The 21,678-nt window shown below is 44.7% G+C and overlaps 2 protein-coding genes across 3 annotated transcripts in view; both read left to right on the forward strand.

Moving 5' to 3' along the window:
• The window catches only part of LOC146550629 (ephrin type-B receptor 2-like), a 90,973-nt gene that overhangs the window by 60,556 nt on the left and 8,739 nt on the right, over positions 1-21,678 (forward strand). For both annotated transcript variants that reach the window (XM_085258844.1, XM_085258842.1), the window contains 7 exons: positions 1,728-2,063; positions 2,185-2,309; positions 2,499-2,661; positions 2,787-2,895; positions 5,548-5,615; positions 5,806-5,928; positions 6,301-6,548. In XM_085258844.1, coding sequence (XP_085114970.1) covers positions 1,728-2,063; positions 2,185-2,309; positions 2,499-2,661; positions 2,787-2,895; positions 5,548-5,615; positions 5,806-5,928; positions 6,301-6,548 — 1,172 coding nt within the window. The remainder of the gene's footprint in view (positions 1-1,727; positions 2,064-2,184; positions 2,310-2,498; positions 2,662-2,786; positions 2,896-5,547; positions 5,616-5,805; positions 5,929-6,300; positions 6,549-21,678) is intronic.
• On the forward strand, positions 9,080-19,760 carry LOC146550630 (uncharacterized). Its single transcript, XM_085258845.1, has 2 exons — positions 9,080-10,973; positions 11,091-19,760. Exon 2 carries the CDS (start codon positions 17,219-17,221, stop codon positions 19,757-19,759), a length of 2,541 nt encoding a protein of 846 aa, XP_085114971.1. The 5' UTR covers positions 9,080-10,973; positions 11,091-17,218; the 3' UTR covers position 19,760.

Below are 21,678 nucleotides of genomic sequence, written 5' to 3' on the forward strand. Positions count from 1 at the left end.
GGAGTTTTTTCTTCTCACTGTTGCCCAAGTGCTTGCTCAAAGGGGTTCATATGATTGTTTTTCTGTTTGTCTCTGTATGTATTATTGTAGGGTCTACCTTTGATTTGATTTGATTTGATATACCTTTATTAGTCCCACAAGGGGAAATTTCATAAGGCTGCCGACCTATTGCACGCAATGGCGGCGCCATCTTACCCTCCGACCATACATACATTACACAAAACATCACATGGGGAAGACAGGTCAGAGAGGTATAACAATGGAAAAATGCACCACATGAAAGATAAGGAGAAAAAAATAACTCCCCCCAAACTGAGCTCCAACAGGGAGATCAGTTTGTGAACAGAAAAAAACACCTCTGCACATAGCACATGAAAAAACTCTTAATACACCAAAGAAACACATGACAAGCAACAGGGGTGGGTAAAGGGTGAGAGACAGCCGATTTAGACAGTACATCCGGGCCTGCAGCCTGTGCGCTGGTCTCCTTGATCCACCGTCAGCATCGGAAGAGAATAAGCATCGAAGGCGTTTGGAAAGGAAGGGGGGGATGAGTGTGTGGATATCAGTGTATATGTATGTGTGTGCGTGTCCAGAGTTCAGCTGAGACAGTGTCCTTCGCTCTGCTAGGCTAAGTAAACAGTCTTCCAGCCAACCCAGGTGGCCTTCCATGGAATGGGAAGGAACAGACTAAACACAGTCGTTATCAGGGTGTTTTTGTTCGGCTCCAGCCTTGCGACCACAGCTGGCGCGGAGAGGGTATCCGCATGAAGTGATGGTGCTTTTTACTTTAGTGCGAACAGCTCATATGAATTTCAAAGCAGTTCTATACCTTACAATATAAAGCGCCTTGAGGCAACTGGTGTTGTGATTTGGTGCTATATAAATAAAATAAAATTGAATTGAAATGGGGGTTCTCTGTGACAACACAAAGTAGTACATAATTGTGAAGTGGTATTAAAACGATACGTGGTTTTCAAAATTTCAAACAAATTGAAAAGTATGGCATGCATTTGTATTCAGCCCCCTGTACTCTGATGCCCCTAAATAAAATCCAATGCAATCAGTTGGCTTCAGAAATCACCTAATTTGATAATCGAGTTCACCTGTGTGTAATTTTGTGTCATTACAAGTTATGAATATTATATTATAATTATATAACCTATAAATACACCCCACCCCCAAAAAACCCTCCGGAAAAAGATGCAGTACTGACGCCACCATCCAATAGACCAGGGCAAACACAAACAGAATTTGGGCAAGATAGGAAGGGTAGACCCTCCCCCCACCCAATGATACTGCAATCAATTTTGTAACAACCTGCAGGAGCATAACTGATTGAATGTTCTGCCAGAGTCTACATTGATCCCCTTGAATTGAAGATTCAAAAATGAAGATTTTTAATTGTATTTAGTTTTTATTTATTTTGCAATCACAAGACATGTAATACGTTTAAAAAATATACTTTGTTTCCATTATCATCATGTAGATAATTGGGTTGTTGTTTTTTCCAGATAATGCAAATACACTAAGTGGGAATCTGGTTATCGGAACAAACAGATGTTCTATTGCTTGATGTTCTTACATGTAGTCTCTGTACTAAACCTCTAGAGCTTGCAATCCTTAGCTAGTGAGGTGCAAGCTTGAGAATAAAAAAAAAAAAAAAAAACTTATAACAGGCAGTAATTACTATTAGCATAATTTTCTGTTTTCCCTTTGTCTTCTAGCTGTTCCATCTGCACCACAAAATGTCATCTCCATAGTAAATGAGACTTCTCTGATACTGGAGTGGAGTCCACCAAAGGAGAGTGGTGGCCGAGAAGATGTAGTTTACAACATCATATGTAAGAGTTGTGGCAGCGGTCGCAGCGGCTGCACCCGCTGTGGTGACAACGTGCAGTTTATCCCACGTCAGCTGGGACTCACCAACACCCGAGTACATATCAGCGACCTCATGGCTCACACGCAGTACACATTTGAAATACAAGCTGTCAATGGAGTGTCTGATCAGAGTCCTTATTCACCACAGTACACGTCTGTCAACATCACCACCAACCAGGCTGGTGAGGCATGATGTTACTCTAGTGATATTTCAGTGATTTCAGTATTAACTTCTGTTTTAGTAGCTCGAATGTCTGTTAGCATGTTTTCTACACCCTTCAGATCTCTTTGTTTTTTTCTCAGCACCATCAATAGTGTCCATCATCCACCAGGTTAGCAGAACTCCTAACAGCATCACTCTGTCCTGGTCCCAGCCAGATCAGCCCAATGGTGTTATTCTGGACTATGAACTGCAGTATTATGAGAAGGTACATCAGTGCCAACTGATTGAATTAATTTCAATTCAGTTTTATTTATATAGCACCAATTTGCAAAAGCAGTCACCTCAAGGCATCTGAACCTGAAACATTTTGACTCTTAAATTGTACTCAAAAATCTTACAGTTTTAATTATAGACAGATCTGCCTGATTTAAAGTCTTTGGTGTGTGTTATTCAGAACCAAGCAGAATGGAACTCATCTCTAACGAGGAGTCAGACCAACACTGCTGTCATACGAGGTTTAAGGCCTGGAACCATATACGTGTTTCAGGTCCGGGCTCGGACTGTCGCTGGATTTGGACGCTTCAGTGGTAAAATGTACTTCCAAACCATGACTGAAGGTAGGAATCAGATTTGCTGACAAACTAAATTCAGACTTATTTCATACCCTGTGTGCTGCCTAATATATAAGTCTAAATATAAAAATTACTGACATTTTTGTGGTTTGTTGTCTTTTCACCTGTAGAAGAATATAACTCCATTATTCAAGAGAAGCTCCCCCTCATCATTGGTTCATCTGCTGCAGGGGTTGTCTTTATTATTGCCATCACTGTCGTCATAATTGTTTGTCGCAGGTGAGCCACTCTGTGTCCACTCTGTCCCCCAGAAAATGTTCCACTCTTCACCACATTATGGTCTAAAAATCTGGACCAATTTTTTACAAAGCCACAGAAATGATACAGAAAGCACTTTATCAAAAGTGCTGATTATGAATAAAACTGCAACTTGATCCTACAGAAATACACTCAATGACTTTGACCTACAAAAACTGCATTATGTGGTGGCAACTAGGGATGGGTATCGTTTAGGTTTTATCCGATACCGGTGCCAAACCGGTACTTTTGAAACGGTACCGGTGCTTAAACGGTGCTCGAACCGGTGCTCGAACCGGTGCTTAAAGAATGGAGAACACAAAATTGGTCCAAAAACCTCTTATGTTTAGCTGTTTTTTTGTAAAAAGATAACAATGTTAGCCTTTTCTGCAGCTATAGGGCATATATGGTATCACTCTTGGCTGGAAGCAGTGCTTAAACAATGGAAAAAACACAAACTTTGTCCAAAAACCTCTCATGTTTAGCTGTTTTCCACTTTTTCTTTGGTCATTTTAGCCTTTTTGGCCAGGGTGAAGGGAGTATCTGCCATCAAACAAGAAGACAGCCGCTGTAACTATGACGGTGTTTGCTAGTTCACCTTACATGCATTAATGTAATAACGTGGTTAGCCTACTCAATGTAAATTACACACGAACAACATTAACCCTCCTGCCATCCTTTAAAAAACTCACACCCATCACCCTAGGGACCATTCTCAGCCACGCCATAAAAAGACCATATATCCATATTTTATTCCACTTTAAATTAGCCAACCTTGTAAAACTACTTCTCCCTGAAATATTCATGTAAAGTTTTAATTATATTTTCGTTGTTTTAACCCTTCAAATCCCAGTGTTATTACATGAGCGCCCTGTGTTATAAGCCCCAAAAACCAAAAAACGAAACTAAATATTTCCACAAAAAACCAGTTGAAGTAATATGTGATTGTCATTATAAGTAGGCCTTTAGATGGACCAAAGATTGGCACCAACATACATTTTGACCTGCCATTATTTTTTTTTTGCATTTTTTTTGCAATTTAAAAATTAAAACTTCAAGGCCCTGAGTCTTCATTGACATCCAAGAAAAGAAGAAAAAATAAAATCATATGATGATAATTTGGGGTTGAAAAATAGCGTTTATAATGGAAGTCAATGGGCAGAAAATGGTCCCCAGGGTGATGGGTGTGGGGATTTCTGCTGCTCAGCCATTTTAGGCTGATTTAAGGAATTCACACTGGAATATTAACATTGACAGGTAAAAACTATCCTGTGGCAAGTTTGGTTATATTCCACTGAACACAGTGGAAATGGCAGCCATTTAACACATAGCAGTGGCACAAAAAGGTCCCAAGAAGGCAGGAAGGTTAAGCTACTCACGCAGAGAAGAACGGCTGCTGCTACCATCATCATCCGTCATCATTTCTGCTACACTGGCAGGACTAGGGGCCAGGACTCTCCTCTTCGGGTTCTTGGGGGATGTTGCTAACTCCGGGTCCGATAACAGGCACCACTCGGTGTGAGGTCTTGCAGCAAGCTATCAAATACGGTGCATTTCTCGGCTTTTAAAAAAACGCTATGCGTCACCAGGTGTTTCATCAGATTCGAGGTGTTACCTCCTTTGCACAGTATCACCTTAAAGCACTTTTTGCAGGCTGCTGAGTTTGCATCTTTTGCTGTGAAGTACAGCCAGACTGTTGACCGCTTCGTCTTGGGCATTTTTAATCTGCAGCTCTGCTCTAAAAGAACGTACATACCTGGGCCCGCCTACTATCCTTGGAAAGGTAAAATGATTGGCTAGAATCCAAAGTGTATGACATTTCAGGGGAAAAAAAGCACTGAAATAAATCACGGAAATGTGCGCTGCTTTCCGGTCTGGTTACTACCGTTTATGTCAGAACCGGTGCTATAATGGCACCGGATACCGGTACCCATCCCTAGTGGCAACATGCAATTTAGTGTAAAATTATGTATTTAATTAAGAAGCGTCTGTTCTTCTTTAAGTTGCTTGAAGACGTTTCGCCTCTCATCTGAGAAGCTTCTTCAGTTCTAGGGTCAAATGGTGGAGAGTCCCAGATTTAAGCCCTATGGGAGTGTGCCCCCAAGAGGGACCATGGACCCCCTAATGATCCTCTACCTGATCACACGAGCCGAGGTGTGAAAACAGGTGTAGGTCACAATCAGCCAAGGTTTCGGGTGAACTCATTGTGAAACCTAGTCCCACCCTATCATGTGATTTTCTGAGGATTTCCTGGGTTCAGAAGGCCCAGGATTTTCTTTCCAGCTCCTTAGACTACAATGACCTGGTTGACTAAGAACCTTCACAGACATATTTAATTGAAAGCCAATTATGGGCTTCTTTGTAGTGGACAGTTTTAAATAGGGTAGAAACACACGGTTTGTTTGTTTTTCTGGAGTAGTTCAAAGTCAAGACTTGACTATGTCAGGTCATGATTATATACTTAGTAAACATATATTTTGTGTTGTCTTTGTCATGCATCAGTCTTTATTGTACACCATATAGTATAGTATAGCCTGTGCTCTGTTTTGTTTAATAGTTTATGTTATTAGTAGATTTAGTTTTTGTTTTCGAGTTGATGGATCTACATGCAGACTTTTTTGTATTTGTTTCCAGCAAAAGAAATTCTGACAGACCAGAATCTGAATATACAGACAAACTCCAACATTACACCAGTGGTCACAGTATGTACCTTTTTCTAAAAGTTGTTGACATTAAGACTGATAGCCATTAGTGCTGTATTTTATGAAATTAATGTTTTTTCAAGATTGGATGTGGCAAAAAATGACAGAAAGAAATCAAGTTTCCCTGTGTCTTCACGATTCAGTTTTTGCATATATATCTGTTGCTGTTTCTTCTATTTTTCTGTTGAAGTGTCACCGGGAATGAAGATCTACATTGACCCCTTCACATATGAAGATCCCAATGAAGCGGTTAGAGAGTTTGCTAAGGAAATTGACATTTCCTGTGTAAAGATTGAACAAGTGATTGGAGCAGGTAAAACAAAGAGATGCCTTAGAAAGGAAACGATATTAGGTGTAAGTAAAGACAGGCAGTGATTGGTGAGGTTTATGATACTTAGTACGTCAGAATGTGACTGTCTTGACCTTTATTAGTATATTAATTGTCTATTCAAAGAAGGTAATATTAAAGGTTTCTTTATCAAAGGTTAGATTAAGAAGTCACTGTACTGTTGTGACAGTGCTTGGAACTAAAATCAACTTAAACATAGCTTTTCTGCCTAATTGTTCTCTATCATGTCTGCCTAGATTACAGCAGTTTACAAAAACTTTGATAGTTACAGAAGATGATACAAAATGAATATATTATAATACATTACATGTCATTTACCTACTGTAAACCTGATAGGAGAGTTTGGAGAAGTGTGCAGTGGAAACCTCCGACAGCCTGGGAAAAGGGAGATATTGGTGGCCATCAAGACTTTAAAGGCAGGGTACACTGAACGCCAGAGGAGGGACTTTTTGAGTGAAGCATCTATCATGGGTCAGTTTGATCATCCCAACATCATCCATCTGGAGGGAGTGGTTACCAAGAGCAGCCCTGTAATGATCATCACTGAATTCATGGAGAATGGATCCCTTGACTCATTTCTCAGGGTAAAAGAGACACTGTACAATTCAATACAAGTATAGTAGTACGCACGTGTGTGTGTGTGTAGGTGTGTGTGTGTGTGTGTGTGTCATTACTGTACTAAAAAAAGAAGGAAACAGGGAAAAAAAGTAACAATAATATGCAAATGAGGGTGGTTACTCGTCAGATGTCACCGAGCTTAAATTCTTCCATGTATTTTTTATTATATCTGTGGATTGCCATTTTCAGCTTGTTGTCCACTTCTCACACATTTCAGCTTTAAAATTTTGGTCAAGAGGTTTTAAAGTCCATCCATTTTCTTTTGTTTGTATGGGGCATCACATTTCCAAGCAACACAAGTAAAGATAAATCTCTCCAGAGTCTCCTTGGTCTGCCCCAGGGCCGGCCTCCTTCTGGTGGTTCGAAAGAACTCACACCAGAAGCGCCCAGGAGGCATCCTCGTCAGGTGCTCAAACCACCTCAACTGGCTCCTTTCAATGTGGAGGAGTAGCAGCTTTATTCTGAGCCCCTCTCCAATGACTGAACTCTTCATCCTATCTCTAAGGAACAGCCACCCTTCTGAGAAATGTAACTTCTAAAACTAGTATGTGCAACCTAAGGTCAGTGTTGGGAAGGTTACTTTTAAAATGTATTCCACTACAGATTACAGAATACATGTCCCAAAATGTATTTTGTAATGTATTCCGTTACGTTACTCAATGAGAGTAACGTATTCTGAATACTTTGGAATACTTAATACACCATCATGCTTTTTACAGAATCAGAATCAGAAAGGGTTTTATTGCCAAATGTTGAGCGGGTTTACAACATTAGGAAATTGCTGCGGTGCTTCAGTGCAAACATACTGTTATAAATTAAGCTTAAATAGACATGAAAATAAAAATGAGAATAAGAATTAAAAGTGCTAAGTAGATAGATAGATAGATATATACATGATATATACATGAGTGCAGGTGGTGATCAATGCCAAACATGGAATGATGCAGTGAACACAGCGTAGGGTCATGTGTTAGTGGTGGGAACAGTCATACGGTTATTGTTCATGTGTTCAACAGCAGAGGGGAAGAAACTGTTCTTATGGCAAGAGGTTCTGGTGCGAATGGACCGGAGCCTCCTGCCTGAGGGGAGCAGGTCAAACAGACTGTGTCCAGGGTGAGAAGGGTCAGCTGAGATCCGAGCTGCACGCCCCAGTGTCCTGAAGGTGTACAGGTCCTGCAGAGATGGGAGTCTGCAGCCAATCACCTTCTCAGCAGAGCGCACAACACGCTGCAGTCTCTGTTTGTCCCTGATAGTGGCTCCAGCGTACCACACGGTGATGGAGGAGGTGAGGATGGACTCGATGATTGCAGTGTAGAATTGCATCATCGTCCGTGTTGGCAGGTTGAATTTCTTCAGCTGCCTCAGGAAGTACATCCTCTGCTGGGCTTTCTTAATGACGAAGGTGATGGTGGGCACCCACTTCAGGTCCTGGGTGATGGTGGTACCCAGGAAGCGGCATGAGTCCACAGAGGTGATGGGGTGTCAGTCAGGATGATGGGGGGGAGTGGGGCTGTGTGCTTCCTGAAGTCCACAATAATCTCCACTGTCTTCTGGGCATTCAGCACCAGGTTGTTGTGGCTGCACCAAGACACCAGACGTTCAACCTCCCTCCTGTAGGCAGACTCATCCCCGTCAGAGATGAGCCCAATGACGGTGGTGTCATCTGCAAACTTGATTAGCTTGACAGACTGGTGGGTGGAGGTGCAGCAGTTAGTATACAGGGAGTAGAGCAGGGGAGAAAGAACACAGCCCTGAGGGGAGCCGGTGCTGATGGTCCGGGAGTCCAAGACATTCTTTCCCAGCCTCACATGCTGTTTCCTGTCCGTCAGGAAGTCAGTGATCCACCGGCAGATGGGATCAGGCACATTCATCTGGGAAAGCTTGCCTCGGAGATGGTCTGGAAGGATGGTATTGAAGGCAGAGCTGAAGTCCACAAACAGGATCCTGGCGTAGGTTCCTGGGGAGTCCAGATGCTGCAGGATGAAGTGTAGGGCCATGTTGATGGCGTCATCTACAGACCTGTTGGCTCTGTATGCAAACTGCAGGGGGTCCAGGAGGGGGGCCGTGAGGGTCTTGAGATAGGAGAGAACCAGGCGCTCAAAAGACTTCATGACCACAGATGTCAGAGCCACGGGTCTGTAGTCATTTAGTCCAGTGATCCTAGGTTTCTTGGGGACAGGGATTATGGTAGAGGACTTGAAGCAGGCAGGCACATGACATGCCTGCAGTGAGGAGTTGAAAATGCCAGAAAACACTGGGGCCAGCTCGTTTGCACAGTGTCTGAAGGTGGCAGGAGACACACCGTCTGGGCCGGGAGCTTTTTGAGCATTCAGACTCTTAAACTGCTTCCTCACACCTTCTTCAGGAATATAAAGAGTTGTGGTGGGAGGAGGTGGTGTGAAATCCTCTTTTGTGTGGGGTGAGGAGGGGGGTGTTGTAGGTGAAGTGTTTGAAGGTGGTGATGGCTCTATGGAGGGGGGAGAGGTGGGGGAATGAGTGTCCAAAGTGTCTCTATTGTTGGGGCCGTTGGAGGTGTGAAGGCTGCCTGATGGCTCGTCAAAACGGCAGTAAAAGTCGTTGAGGGTGTTGGCCAAGAGCAAGTCATCAGTGGAGTGGGGGGTTTTAGGCTTGTAGTTGGTGATATTCCTAAAACCTTTCCACACAGAGGCCGAGTCATTCTCTGAGATCTGCTGCTGGTAAACTCATCCAAGCTGTTAGAAGCAGCCTTCATTGTGTCCCAGTCTGTAGACTCCAAACACGTGCGAAGCCCCTCCACAGCCTCGTTGCTCCACAGTTTTTTGGTCCTCACGACAGGTTTGGAGAGCTTCAGCCTCTGTCTGTACGCGGGGATTAGGTGGATCATGACTGTCTTGTTTCTTTATGTTGTTATGGGTTTTTAAGAATCACAGTCTACTCCGAGGTAACTCCCGTTGCTCTCTAGCTCCCCCTACAGTCTAGGAGTATTAACAACATAAAACATGATACTAGGCAAATAAGGATTTGTTGTTATCATTACGTCTTCCTTTTTTTTCAACAATAAAATAACATACCTACTTTCACAAACATAAACAGTCTCTATTTGTTTTTTACTTGTTAAACCAGGCTTTATCAAAGTAACGTTAACAACACAACTAGTTTTCAACAATTATGGTCCATTCAACACTAGTAACCAAACATAGTGAAACTTGCATAGATACTATGACATCATCTTCCAAACAACATGTCAACACATTACATCTGTTCGATCAGTCTCATAGGTGGCTTTACTTGTCTTACAGATCTTCTCAGTGTTTGTTCTTGTGTATGTGTAGGTGTTTCAGGTGATAGTGTCTCATGTGTGTGTTGGGGTTGTTCAGCAGCCTCCAACCTCTGCTCCACTACTACTGGTCCCTTAATAAGATCTCGGCGATTTCTTCGCAGCATAGCTCCATCTTCTGTCTGAATGATGTATGATCGTGGCTGATCTTTCCTTAGAACAGTCGCTTTCTGTGCCCATGCGTTGGATTTGTCTTTGAATCTCACTTGATCCCCAGCATGCAGTTCAGGTAGGTGTTTTGTTCCTCTGTCATAATAGAACTTCTGCTTTGCTTTTTGTTGCTCCTTAAACTTCTTCACGCTGTTTCCCTCTTTTGTTTTAAGCAGATTATCCTGAATGGGCAGGTTTGATCTCAGGCGTCGTCCCATAAGAAGCTGTGCTGGTGACATACCACACTCAAGTGGCGTTATGCGGTATACTAGCAGGCTTTGGTAGAAGTCAGCACCACTGTCTCTCGCCTTACTCATCAGCCTCTTCACTGTTTGGACGGACTTTTCCACTAGTCCATTAGATTGTGGGTAGTGCGGGCTTGATGTTGTGTGAACAAAGTCCCATTCTTTGGCAAACTGTCCAAACCTAATATTGGAGAATTGTGGTCCATTGTCTGTGAACACTTCACTTGGCACACCGTGTCGTGCAAATACAGCTTTCATAGAGGTGATTACAGCCTCTGCTGTTGTTGTTTGCAGTCTACATACTTCCGGATACAAAGAGTAGTAGTCTGTGACCACAATATAGTCCTTTCCTCCAGACACAAAGAGGTCAGCCCCCACTTTCTGATATGGTCGGTCTGGCACTGGGTGCGGCTTTAGTGGCTCGGCAGGATTGCTTGCTTGATATGTCAGACATGTTGAACAGTTCGACACTTCATTTGTCACATCCTGATTAATCCGTGGCCAGTACATCACCTCACGTGCTCTCCTTTTACATTTTTCCATGCCTAGATGCCCTGCGTGTATCTTTTTGAGCATCTCTCCTCGCAGGCTCTTTGGGATGACAATTTTACTTCCCTTGAACACCACATCATGCACTACAGACAGTTCTGCTCTGCAGTTCCAGTACTCTTGAATAACAGGTGAGCAGTTTTGCTTACAGCTGGGCCATCCATCTATGATGGTTTTGCGCAGTGCTTGTAACGTTCCATCTTTGCTTGTCTCCGTTCTGATGAGCTCCATCTTCCCTTCTGCAACAGGAAGTGCACTTGTGACCATGCTCACATATGCTCTTACATCATCATCCATCTTGGCGTTCGCTGGCTCATTCGGATCAACAGCTCGGGATAATGTGTCAGCTGTGTACATCAACTTGCCAGGTGTGTACATCACGTTAAGCGTGTAACGTTGCAGCCGGATCATCATTTTTTGGATTCTCAGTGGACAGTCATTTAGTGGTTTTTGGAACAATGCTATCAGTGGCTTGTGGTCAGTTTCAACACTGATGGCCTGCCCAGACACAAACTGGTGAAATCTCTCACAGGCGTACGTTATGCTGAGCAGTTCTTTTTCAATCTGTGCATATCTTGTCTCTGCGTCTGTCATGGATCGCGATGCATATGCAACAGGCTGCCACTCATCATACTTCTGCAGAAGAACAGCTCCAAGCCCACTCTGTGATGCATCTGATGAGATCTTAATAGGTCTCATTGGATCATAAAACTTCAGAACTGGTTCCTTTGTAAGCAGATCTTTCAAGTCACGCCATGCTTTCTCATGTTCATGATTCCACTCCCATTTGATTCTCTTTTCACTCTGCACATCTTTCTTGCATTGCGGCCTCGGCATGTTTTCAATTGCAGACACCTTTTGAGGATCTGGTCTGATGCCTTCACTGCTCAGGATATCTCCAACGAATGTCAGTTCCTTCGCCCCAAGCTGACATTTCTCTTTGTTCAGCTTCAGATTGGCTTTTCTGGTTGCTTCAAGAACATTTCTCAGTCTCATGTCATGTTCAGCTTTTGTGCTACCCCACACAATGATGTCATCCATTGACGTGTCGACTCCCTCCAGGTGTTCATAGATCATGTGTATTGTTTTGTGATACACCTCAGGTGCTGAAGCAATGCCAAACGGCAGTCGCCGGAATCTGTACCTGCCAAATGGGCTGTTGAACGTGCACAGTTTTGAACTTGCTTCGTCCAGCTTCAGTTGCCAAAATCCTGATGAAGCATCTAGCTTGCTAAAGTACTTCGCTTTTGCAAACTGTGACATTATCTCTTCTCTTGTAGGTAGTTTGAAATGTTCTCTCTTTATTGCTCTATTCAGATCTCTAGGATCCATGCAAACTCTGAGCTTTCCAGTCTTTTTCTCCACAATAACAAGAGAACTCACCCACTCCGTTGGTTCATCGATCTTTTCAATCACTTCCAGGTTTTCCATCCTGTCCAACTCAGCTTTCAGTGGCTTTTGTAGAGCAAATGGTACTTTGCGGCATGGATGAATGACTGGTGTTACACTTTCATTGACTCTGATTGTGTGTTCTCCAGCAAGGCAACCAAGTCCCTGAAATAGGTCACCATATTCCTTCATCAACTCATTATAGTCCATGTCATCATCAGTTTCCACAACGAGCACTCTTTTCACTAGGTTCAGACTCTCACAGGCATGTAACCCTAGTATAGGCTGCACAGTCTTCGGTACCACAATGAATGTTAGCGTGTGCTCCTTGTCTTTGTGTGTCACTTTAACCATGCATTTTCCTTTCACAGGTATTTCTGCACCTGAGTATCCACTCACTTTCACCTTCGTTGCATGCATTTTAGGTCTAGGTCTGATTTTCTTGAACTCTGCTTCTGATATGACATTCACTTGAGCTCCAGTATCCAGCTTGACTGTCATGAGTGTGTCATTCACAGTGTCATTATCCAGTCCTTTTCACCTGTCACTGCAGCTACATAGAGTTCCTCTGTGTCTTCTTCATCCACAGTATGGACTGCACTTTGTTTCAGGGTTTGAGCTTTGCAGCACCTAGCATAATGGTTATTTTTGTTACATGTATTGCATCTTTTCCCATATGCTGGACATTTTTTAGGAGGATGTTGCATTCCGCAGCGACCACAAGTCTTTTCTTTTCTGTCCCTGTTTGCTGGCGATTTCAATTGCAGTTTCATTTCAGCTGCAGCACTCTCCTTTTTGACTCTGTGTGTGTTCTTATTCACAGCATCCACTCTGCAGCTGTCACTAAGCAGTTCTTTAGCTTGTGCCCTCACTGTTTCAGCTGCTCTGCACAGTGTTAATGCTTTTTCCAGGTCAAGATTTTCCTCTCTCAGTAGCCTCTCTCTCAGACCGTTGTCTGGAATCCCGCACACAAGTCTGTCTTTTATCAAAGAGTCTGTCAGTCCTCCAAATTCACATGTTTTACTCCTGTTCTGCAGCTCTGTGACATACTGATCTATTGTCTCCCCTGTCTTCTGTACACATGTGAAGAATCTGTGCCTCTCAAATGTCACATTTCTCTTAGGTATGCAGTAAGCCTCAAACTTCTCCATTATTTTATTCAGCTTCATTCCGTCACCATCAGTAAACGTGAAGTTATTATAGACTTCCAGTGCCTTATCACCCACTATATGCAAAAACACTGATGCTTGCTTTTTATCACTTGCCTCGTCAAGTCCAATTGCTGATAGGTACAACGTGAAACGTTGCTTAAATCTTCTCCAATTTTCAGCCACATTTCCAGTCAACTGAAGAATCGGTGGTGGGTGTAAGCCGTCCATGCTTTCACTGCGTTCACTGCTAAGCTGATCCGTCGGTACTGCTATATTGTAGTCCGTTACCTTTCTTCAAGTCCATCTTCTGACACCATGTCTTCTTTATGTTGTTATGGGTTCTTAAGAATGACACCATTACTTGAAGAGAAGGTATTTTATCGAACTGTGGTTCACATGTAAACAAAGCTTCGCCATCACAGTCTACTCCGAGGTAACTCCCGTTGTTCTCTAGCTCCCCCTACAGTCTAGGAGTATTAACAACATAAAACATGATACTAGGCAAATAAGGATTTGCTGTTATCATTACAATGACGTGGTCAGAAAGTCCGAGTGAAGCGCGGGGCACCGCACGATAGGCCCCGCTGATCGTGCTGTAACAGCGGTCTAATGTCCTCTCCTCTCTGGTCGGGCATTTAATATACTGCTTGTATTTGGGAAGCTCATGGCTCAGATTGGCTTTGTTAAAGTCCCCAAGAGCAATGATGAGAGAGTCCGGGAATGTCCGCTCCATGTGCAGTATCTGCTCCGCGAGTGCGCACTGAGCTGCCTGCGCATCCGCATCTGGCGGGATGTAAACAGCGGCCAGGATGAATGAAGCAAACTCCCGCGGAGAATAAAACGGTTTGCAGTGAATAAAAAGGTATTCCAGAGAGGAAGAGCAGTGCTGAGCAATCACTGTTACATCTGTGCACCAGCCACTATTAATGTAGAAGCAGACACCTCCACCTTTGGTCTTACCAGAGAGAGAGGCCTGCCGGTCCGCGCGCAGCAGATGAAAGCCCTCAAGCTTGAGCGCGCTGTCCGGGATGTCCTCACAGAGCCACGACTCCGTAAAACATAAGACACAGGAGGAGGCAAAGTCTCTGTTCATGCTTCTCATCAGGGCCAGCTCGTCTATTTTATTCCTGAGTGAGCGTACATTGGAAAGGAAGATCCCAGGAAGAGCAGTTCGCAGTCCACGTCTCCTCAGACGCACGAGTGCGCCGGCTCGCTTACCTCTCTTTCGGCGTCTCACTTTCCTGATCAGAGTCTGCAGTAAATCTGCCGCAGATGCGACAAATATTGGAAGTAAATCCACAGGTGTTGTAGTCCTGTAGTTAAGAAGCTCTTCTCTGGTATAAGAATATCCAGAGGAGTGCCCAGACACAGAAGTTATGCACAAAAACAAAACAGAAGTAACGCACTGAAGCACCAGGGCATCCATACGCGGCGCCATCTTGGATCATCTACAACTACATGTGTACTATTGCTGTGTGATTTATTACTATTACTGAAGGTCCGCTGCTCCGAAGCGTAGTAAAGAGACTTCTGGCTAATACGGCGGGTTCCGTGTCGGGCTCGTAGTCGAAAAATAGCTTTACTTTGTTGTCTGGGTCAACTTTGCTTGCGAGAGACAGAGAGAGGCGAGAGACAGAGAGAGGCATTGAAAGGCTGCTCCAACTGAACTTATTGTTTCGGAGGAAAACATGAACACGGTGTACAGTCGAGTCTTAATAGTGTACTTACAACTGGGCTCGTCAGGCACTCTTCTTGGCTGCAGTGGTTATTATTATATTTACATGCTTCCAGCTCCAGCTCTCGATAACAACTCCCTCCTCTTGCTCACAAACACATAACGTGTATGGCAGTCCATTCTCCCTGCAGCACAAACTACACTGTCTATGATGCTACATTCTTTAGAGCTATGCCTGTAGCATTCTGCCTATTAGCTTAGCACAACAACAACAACAAAAAGGCGCAGAGAGAGAGCATCACCCTGTAACCATGGCAACCGTAACGCTGCTGCCTGGAGCAACAGAACATAGCTGTCAAACAAAACCCAAACAGTCCTGACCCGCCAAAATATGAAACAGGAAAGTACCGCCGTGTAATCCATTTATTTCAACAAAGTGACTGTATTCTAAATACCTCCTTTTTAAACGGTAACTGTAATGGAATACATATTTTGTATTTTAAATACATAACGACGGTACATGTATATTTAAATACGTAACGGCGGTACATGTATTCCGTTACTCCCCAACAATGCCTAAGGTCAGAAGCACCCCACTCGCACTCTACACAATGTGAATACAGTACCCGCCTGAGTCATCTGACGGTCACTTCAGCTTCAAGGTAGACAGAAAGTGTTGTTCCATGGCCTCACAAACTCTTCCTACACCTGAGTATTTGCTTCATTTTTTCCTACCAGTGCTCATCAGTTGCCTCTGAAGTCCCACAGGCTAACCTTCTACAACTTGATGGCTCCCTTCATCTCCAATGCCCACTATCTGGTTTGAGGATTACAACCCTGACAGGCACCAACCACCTTGTTTCACACAGCTCCTTGCAGCAACCTTAGCAACACACGTGCAGAATATGGTTCATTTGGACTCAATGTCAAGTTCTGCTGGAGGTGGGAGTTGAAGATCTGCTGTACCAGGGTCTCTGCCAGGCATTCCCAGCATTCCCATTCCCTCCACAACATGTTTGGGTGTACTAGGTCCAGAATCCTCTCCCCCACTACCTGATCCAGCTCACTACCAGGTCGTGATGAGATGGCAGCTCAGCTCCCGTCTATTAGCCAATTATCCAGAACATATATCTCTGGCCTAGGGTGTCTTGGTGCCACGTGCACCTAGACACATCCTTATGTTTAAACATGGTCTACGTTATGGACAAACTGTGATTTGCACAGAAGTCCAAACACGAAACACCACTTAAGTCCAAATCAGACAGGTCGTTGTTCTTGATCAGCTCCCTCCAGTTCTCTAGTTCAGTAGGACAACAGAGTCACCAAATGGAGCACCCTCAATCATCCCAGTCAGTGACTGTAAGAAGGTTGGGTTATAATAATAACAATACTATTTATAAGAATAATAATATCTGTTGTTTGGCACATAAGTGCAAATGACAGTCAGGACCTATCCCCTGAACCAAAGTGTCTCAAAAGTGAAAAGAATACCAAGAGCAACTCTAGACTGGAACAGAGTCCAATCCCCAGGAGGCTGGTTCCAGAGCTCAATGCTTGCCTTAATGTGAGCCCAACCTGTATCTCTCAACCTCTTGAACCTCTTGAACCTTGAACCTCCTTTCCCACCAGGAAGGGTTTGATGTTTCACGTCTTAATAGCTAGCCTTGATAGGCAGGAATCAGACTGCCATCCACTTTTGGGTGGCTGTAGCTCAGGAGGTCGACCAGGTCATCTGCTCATCAGAAGATTCGTGGTTTGATCTCTGGCTCCCCCAGTCTGTCATGCCAAATAACCTTGGGCAAGTCCGAGTGCTCTGGGAGAGTAGAAAAGCGGTATATTTTTCCCCCTCGTTGTATATTGGTTTCTCTTCTTCTTACTTTTGCACCTTTGTGGTCCTGCTACCCAATTTTGCTGTGCAAGAAATTGCACAATGACAAAAAAAAGCTCTAAGTCTCTAAGTCTAAGTCTATATAAGAATCAGTCCATATACCATTTACACTGCATCTCCTGGTGCATGTTGTTTCTTCTTATCTGCTAATTGTCTTATCTGCTTGAACAAAATGGTGCCGGTGAGGTCGGCTGCCGTGCTGGATGCTCTGCCCCAACTTCTCCACTTTTTGCAGTTTTTCGTCACTTTTTGCTATATCTGCCATAATCTTGCATGGGCATCATGCAAAACACACAAATTTGCTACAGCAGAGACACTTTGGTTTCTATTGGTCTACAATACACAAACATTTCACCATGTTTAACTCCGGACCCAACCTGGCCAAAGGAGATCCTGAGAGAGAACAAAGGACGCGACCCTAAGCGACGGCCTCGAGGTAAAAGAGCCAGCATCAGGAACAGGCTACGGGCTCGCGCACACCGCACACCCATGCCCAGTATCCTGCTAGCCAATGTTCAATCCATCGAGAACAAGCTTGATGACCTCAGAGCCAGAATCAAGTTCCAGAGAGACATTCGGGACTGCAACCTCCTCTGCTTCACCGAGACTTGGCTGAACCCAGCGATACCAGACCACGCCGTGCAGCCGACGAGGTTCTTTCCGGTTTACCACATGGACAGGAAAATGGAGTCGGGGAAGAAAAGAGGTGGTGGAGTGTGTTTGATGGTGAACAACAGATGGTGCGACAGCACAAACATCTCCCCACTCACACGCTCTTGCTCGCCCAATCTGGAGCTTTTGATCGTTAAATGTCGCCCTTTCTATCTCCCTCGGGAATTCACTACGGTCATTGCCTGCACTGTTTACATTCCACCTCACGCGGACTCGGACACTGCCTTATGTGAGCTACATGAGGCTCTCACACATCAACAAACACTCCACCAAGATGCCGCACTCATTGTTATGGGAGATTTTAACAGAGTGAATCTCAAACGGACATTTCTCAACCTTCACCAGCACATCAACTGCCCCACCCGGGGCACTAGGACATTAGACCACTGCTACACCCCGTTCAAGAACTGTTACAAGGCTCAGCCCCTGCCGGCATTTGGAAAATCGGACCATGCCGCCATCTTCCTCATGCCTGCTTACAAACAAAGGCTAAAGCAGCAACCACCAATCAGGAGGGAGGTCGCTCGCTGGACGGACCAATCAGTGGCGCTGCAGGACACACTGGATGACGCAGACTGGGACATGTTTTGGCGCAGCTCTGATGACATCAACATATTTACGGAAGCGGTTGTGGGATTTATCGGGAAACTAGCAGACGACACAGCAGAAAGAACTATCATCCGAACGTTTCCCAACCAGAAGCCGTGGGTGGATAAAAACATCCGCGACGCTCTGAGATCACGCACCGCTGCCTACAATGAAGGGCTCGTCTCCGGTAATATGGACCTATACAAGGCTGCGTCCTACAACGTACGCAGCGCGGTCAGAAAGGCAAAGCGGAGCTACGGGGAAAAACTAAAGTCACAACTACGACAGTGCGACTCTAGGAGCCTGTGGAAAGGACTGCGGACTATAACGGACTATAAACGACCAGCTTCTTCAATGATGAATGCCGATGCTTCACTGGCTGATGAGCTGAACACGTTTTATGCTCGCTTTGACACTGCAGCAATTAAAACAACAAACGGCTGTGCGCGCTCGGAGTGCACCAGTGAAGAAAATGCATTTGTCATCACAGAGCATGCCGTGAGGAACACCTTCAGGAGGGTGAACACCAGGAAGGCAGCAGGACCAGATGCAATCCCTGGCCGGGTCCTTAGAGCCTGCGCTGACCAGCTAGCACCGGTGTTCACGGAGATCTTCAACCTCTCCCTGGCCCAAGCTGTGGTTCCCACGTGCTTCAAACGGTCCATTATTGTTCCTGTTCCAAAGAAACAACAGCCCGCTTGCCACAATGACTACCGTCCAGTAGCACTGACTTCAATTGTGATGAAGTGTTTTGAAAGACTGGTGAGAGATCACATCACTTCTTCACTTCCTGCCACCATCAACTCACTTCAGTTTGCTTACCGGACTAATCGTTCCACAGACGATGCCATATCTCACCTGCTCCACACATCCCTGAGTCACCTGGACACTGGCAGAGGGAATTATGTTAGGATGCTGTTCGTGGATTACAGTTCAGCATTCAACACAATAATTCCCTCTAAGCTTTTCACCAAGTTGACGGATCTAGGACTCAGCTCGTCACTGTGTCAGTGGATCCTCAACTTCCTCACAGACAGACCCCAATCAGTGAGGGTGGGAAAACAAGTCTCCCCCTCCATCTCACTCAGCACTAGAGTGCCTCAGGGCTGTGTTTTAAGCCCCCTGCTGTACTCACTGTACACTTATGACTGTGTAGCCACATCAGACACCACCTCCATTGTCAAGTTTGCTGACGACACTGCTGTTGTGGGCCTGATCTCCGACAACATCGAGACAGCCTACCTGGAGGAGATTAGGAACCTGGAGACCTGGTGCCAGGAGAATAACCTCCTCCTAAACATCAGCAAGACTAAGGAGCTGATCGTGGACTTCACTACAAAGCAGACGAGGAATTACAAACCCCTCATCATCAGTGGCACGCCAGTGGAGAGAGTGGACAGTTTCCGATACCTGGGTGTCCACATCACTCAGGACCTGTCATGGTCCTGCCACATCAACTCCCTGGTTAAGAAAGCCCGTCAGTGTCTCTTCTTCCTCAGAAGACTTAGAAAAAAGAAAAAAAAAGAAGACTTAGAGACTTCCATCTGCCACTGAAGGTGCTCAAGAACTTCTACTCCTGCACCATCGAGAGCGTCCTGACGGCAAACATCTGCACCTGGTTTGGGAACAGCACCAAGCAGGACAGACGAGATCTGCAAAGAGTGGTGCGCTCAGCCGAACGCATCATTCAATCAGAGCTCCCTGACCTGCTGTCCATCTACACCAAGCGGTGCAAGTCCAAAGCTAGGAAGATTATGATGGACCTCTCCCATCCCAACAATGGACTCTTCTCACTGTTGAGGTCTGGGAAGCGCTTCCGCTCCCTTAAGGCCAAAACAGAGAGAATGAGGAGGAGCTTCTTCCCCCAGGCTATTCGGGGCCTGAACCAGGTGTAGGACTGGACTCTCCCACACACGTCACTATAAGACTGGACTCTCACACACATCACCACACGCACCACCACACATTTCCTATAATCCTATAATTCCTATAATTTATAATCTTTATAAACTTTATAATCTCTTCTGAAATTTGCACATTCTTTACTGTAAATTCCTAAGTTCATTTGTAAATTTTTGTAGTAAACTGTAATTGTAAATATTGTAAAACTTTTCTTCTGTCATTTAATGGTCGGGCATTGTACAGCTACAAGCATTTCACCCCGATGTCATACTGTGTATGGTTGTGTGTGTGTGACAAATAAAATTTGAATTTGAATTTGATAATGGAGACCATGAGGTGTGTTTTGTGGTGTGTGTGTGTGTGTGTGCTAGAGCTGACCTTGCCATGTTACTTTATGTGGCTGTCAAAACATGATTGTACTACCAATTAAGCATATTAGGTGATGTGCATCTCTGTAATGAGAAGGGGTGTGGTCTAATGACATCAACACCCTATATCAGGTGTGCATAATTATTAGGCAACTTCCTTTCCTTTGGCAAAATGGGTCAAAAGAAGGCCTTGACAGGCTCAGAAAAGTCAAAAATAGTGAGATATCTTGCAGAGGGATGCAGCAGTCTCAAAATTGCAAAGCTTCTGAAGCGTGATCATCGAACAATCAAGCGTTTCATTCAAAATAGTCAACAGGGTCGCAAGAAGCGTGTGGAAAAACCAAGGCGCAAAATAACTGCCCATGAACTGAGAAAAGTCAAGCGTGCAGCTGCCAAGATGCCACTTGCCACCAGTTTGGCCATATTTCAGAGCTGCAACATCACTGGAGTGCCCAAAAGCACAAGGTGTGCAATACTCAGAGACATGGCCAAGGAAAGAAAGGCTGAAAGACGACCACCACTGAACAAGACACACAAGCTGAAACGTCAAGACTGGGCCAAGAAATATCTCAAGACTGGTTTTTCTAAGGTTTTATGGACTGATGAAATGAGAGTGAGTCTTGATGGGCCAGATGGATGGGCCCGTGGCTGGATTGGTAAAGGGCAGAGAGCTCCAGTCCGACTCAGACGCCAGCAAGGTGGAGGTGGAGTACTGGTTTGGGCTGGTATCATCAAAGATGAGCTTGTGGGGCCTTTTTGGGTTGAGGATGGAGTCAAGCTCAACTCCCAGTCCTACTGCCAGTTTCTGGAAGACACCTTCTTCAAGCAGTGGTACAGGAAGACGTCTGCATCCTTCAAGAAAAACATGATTTTCATGCAGGACAATGCTCCATCACACGCGTCCAAGTACTCCACAGCGTGGCTGGCAAGAAAGGGTATAAAAGAAGAAAAACTAATGACATGGCCACCTTGTTCACCTGATCTGAACCCCATTGAGAACCTGTGGTCCATCATAAAATGTGAGATTTACAACGAGGGAAAACAGTACACCTCTCTGAACAGTGTCTGGGAGGCTGTGGTTGCTGCTGCACGCAATGTTGATGGTGAACAGATCAAAACACTGACAGAATCCATGGATGGCAGGCTTTTGAGTGTCCTTGCAAAGAAAGGTGGCTATATTGGTCGCTGATTTGTTTTTGTTTT

The sequence above is a fragment of the Mchenga conophoros genome, linkage group LG20 (genome assembly GCF_057382185.1).
Source record: "Mchenga conophoros isolate Kocher_MC1m ecotype Shallow Benthic linkage group LG20, M_conophoros_male_GT1.1, whole genome shotgun sequence".
Taxonomy (NCBI): Eukaryota; Metazoa; Chordata; class Actinopteri; order Cichliformes; family Cichlidae; genus Mchenga; species Mchenga conophoros.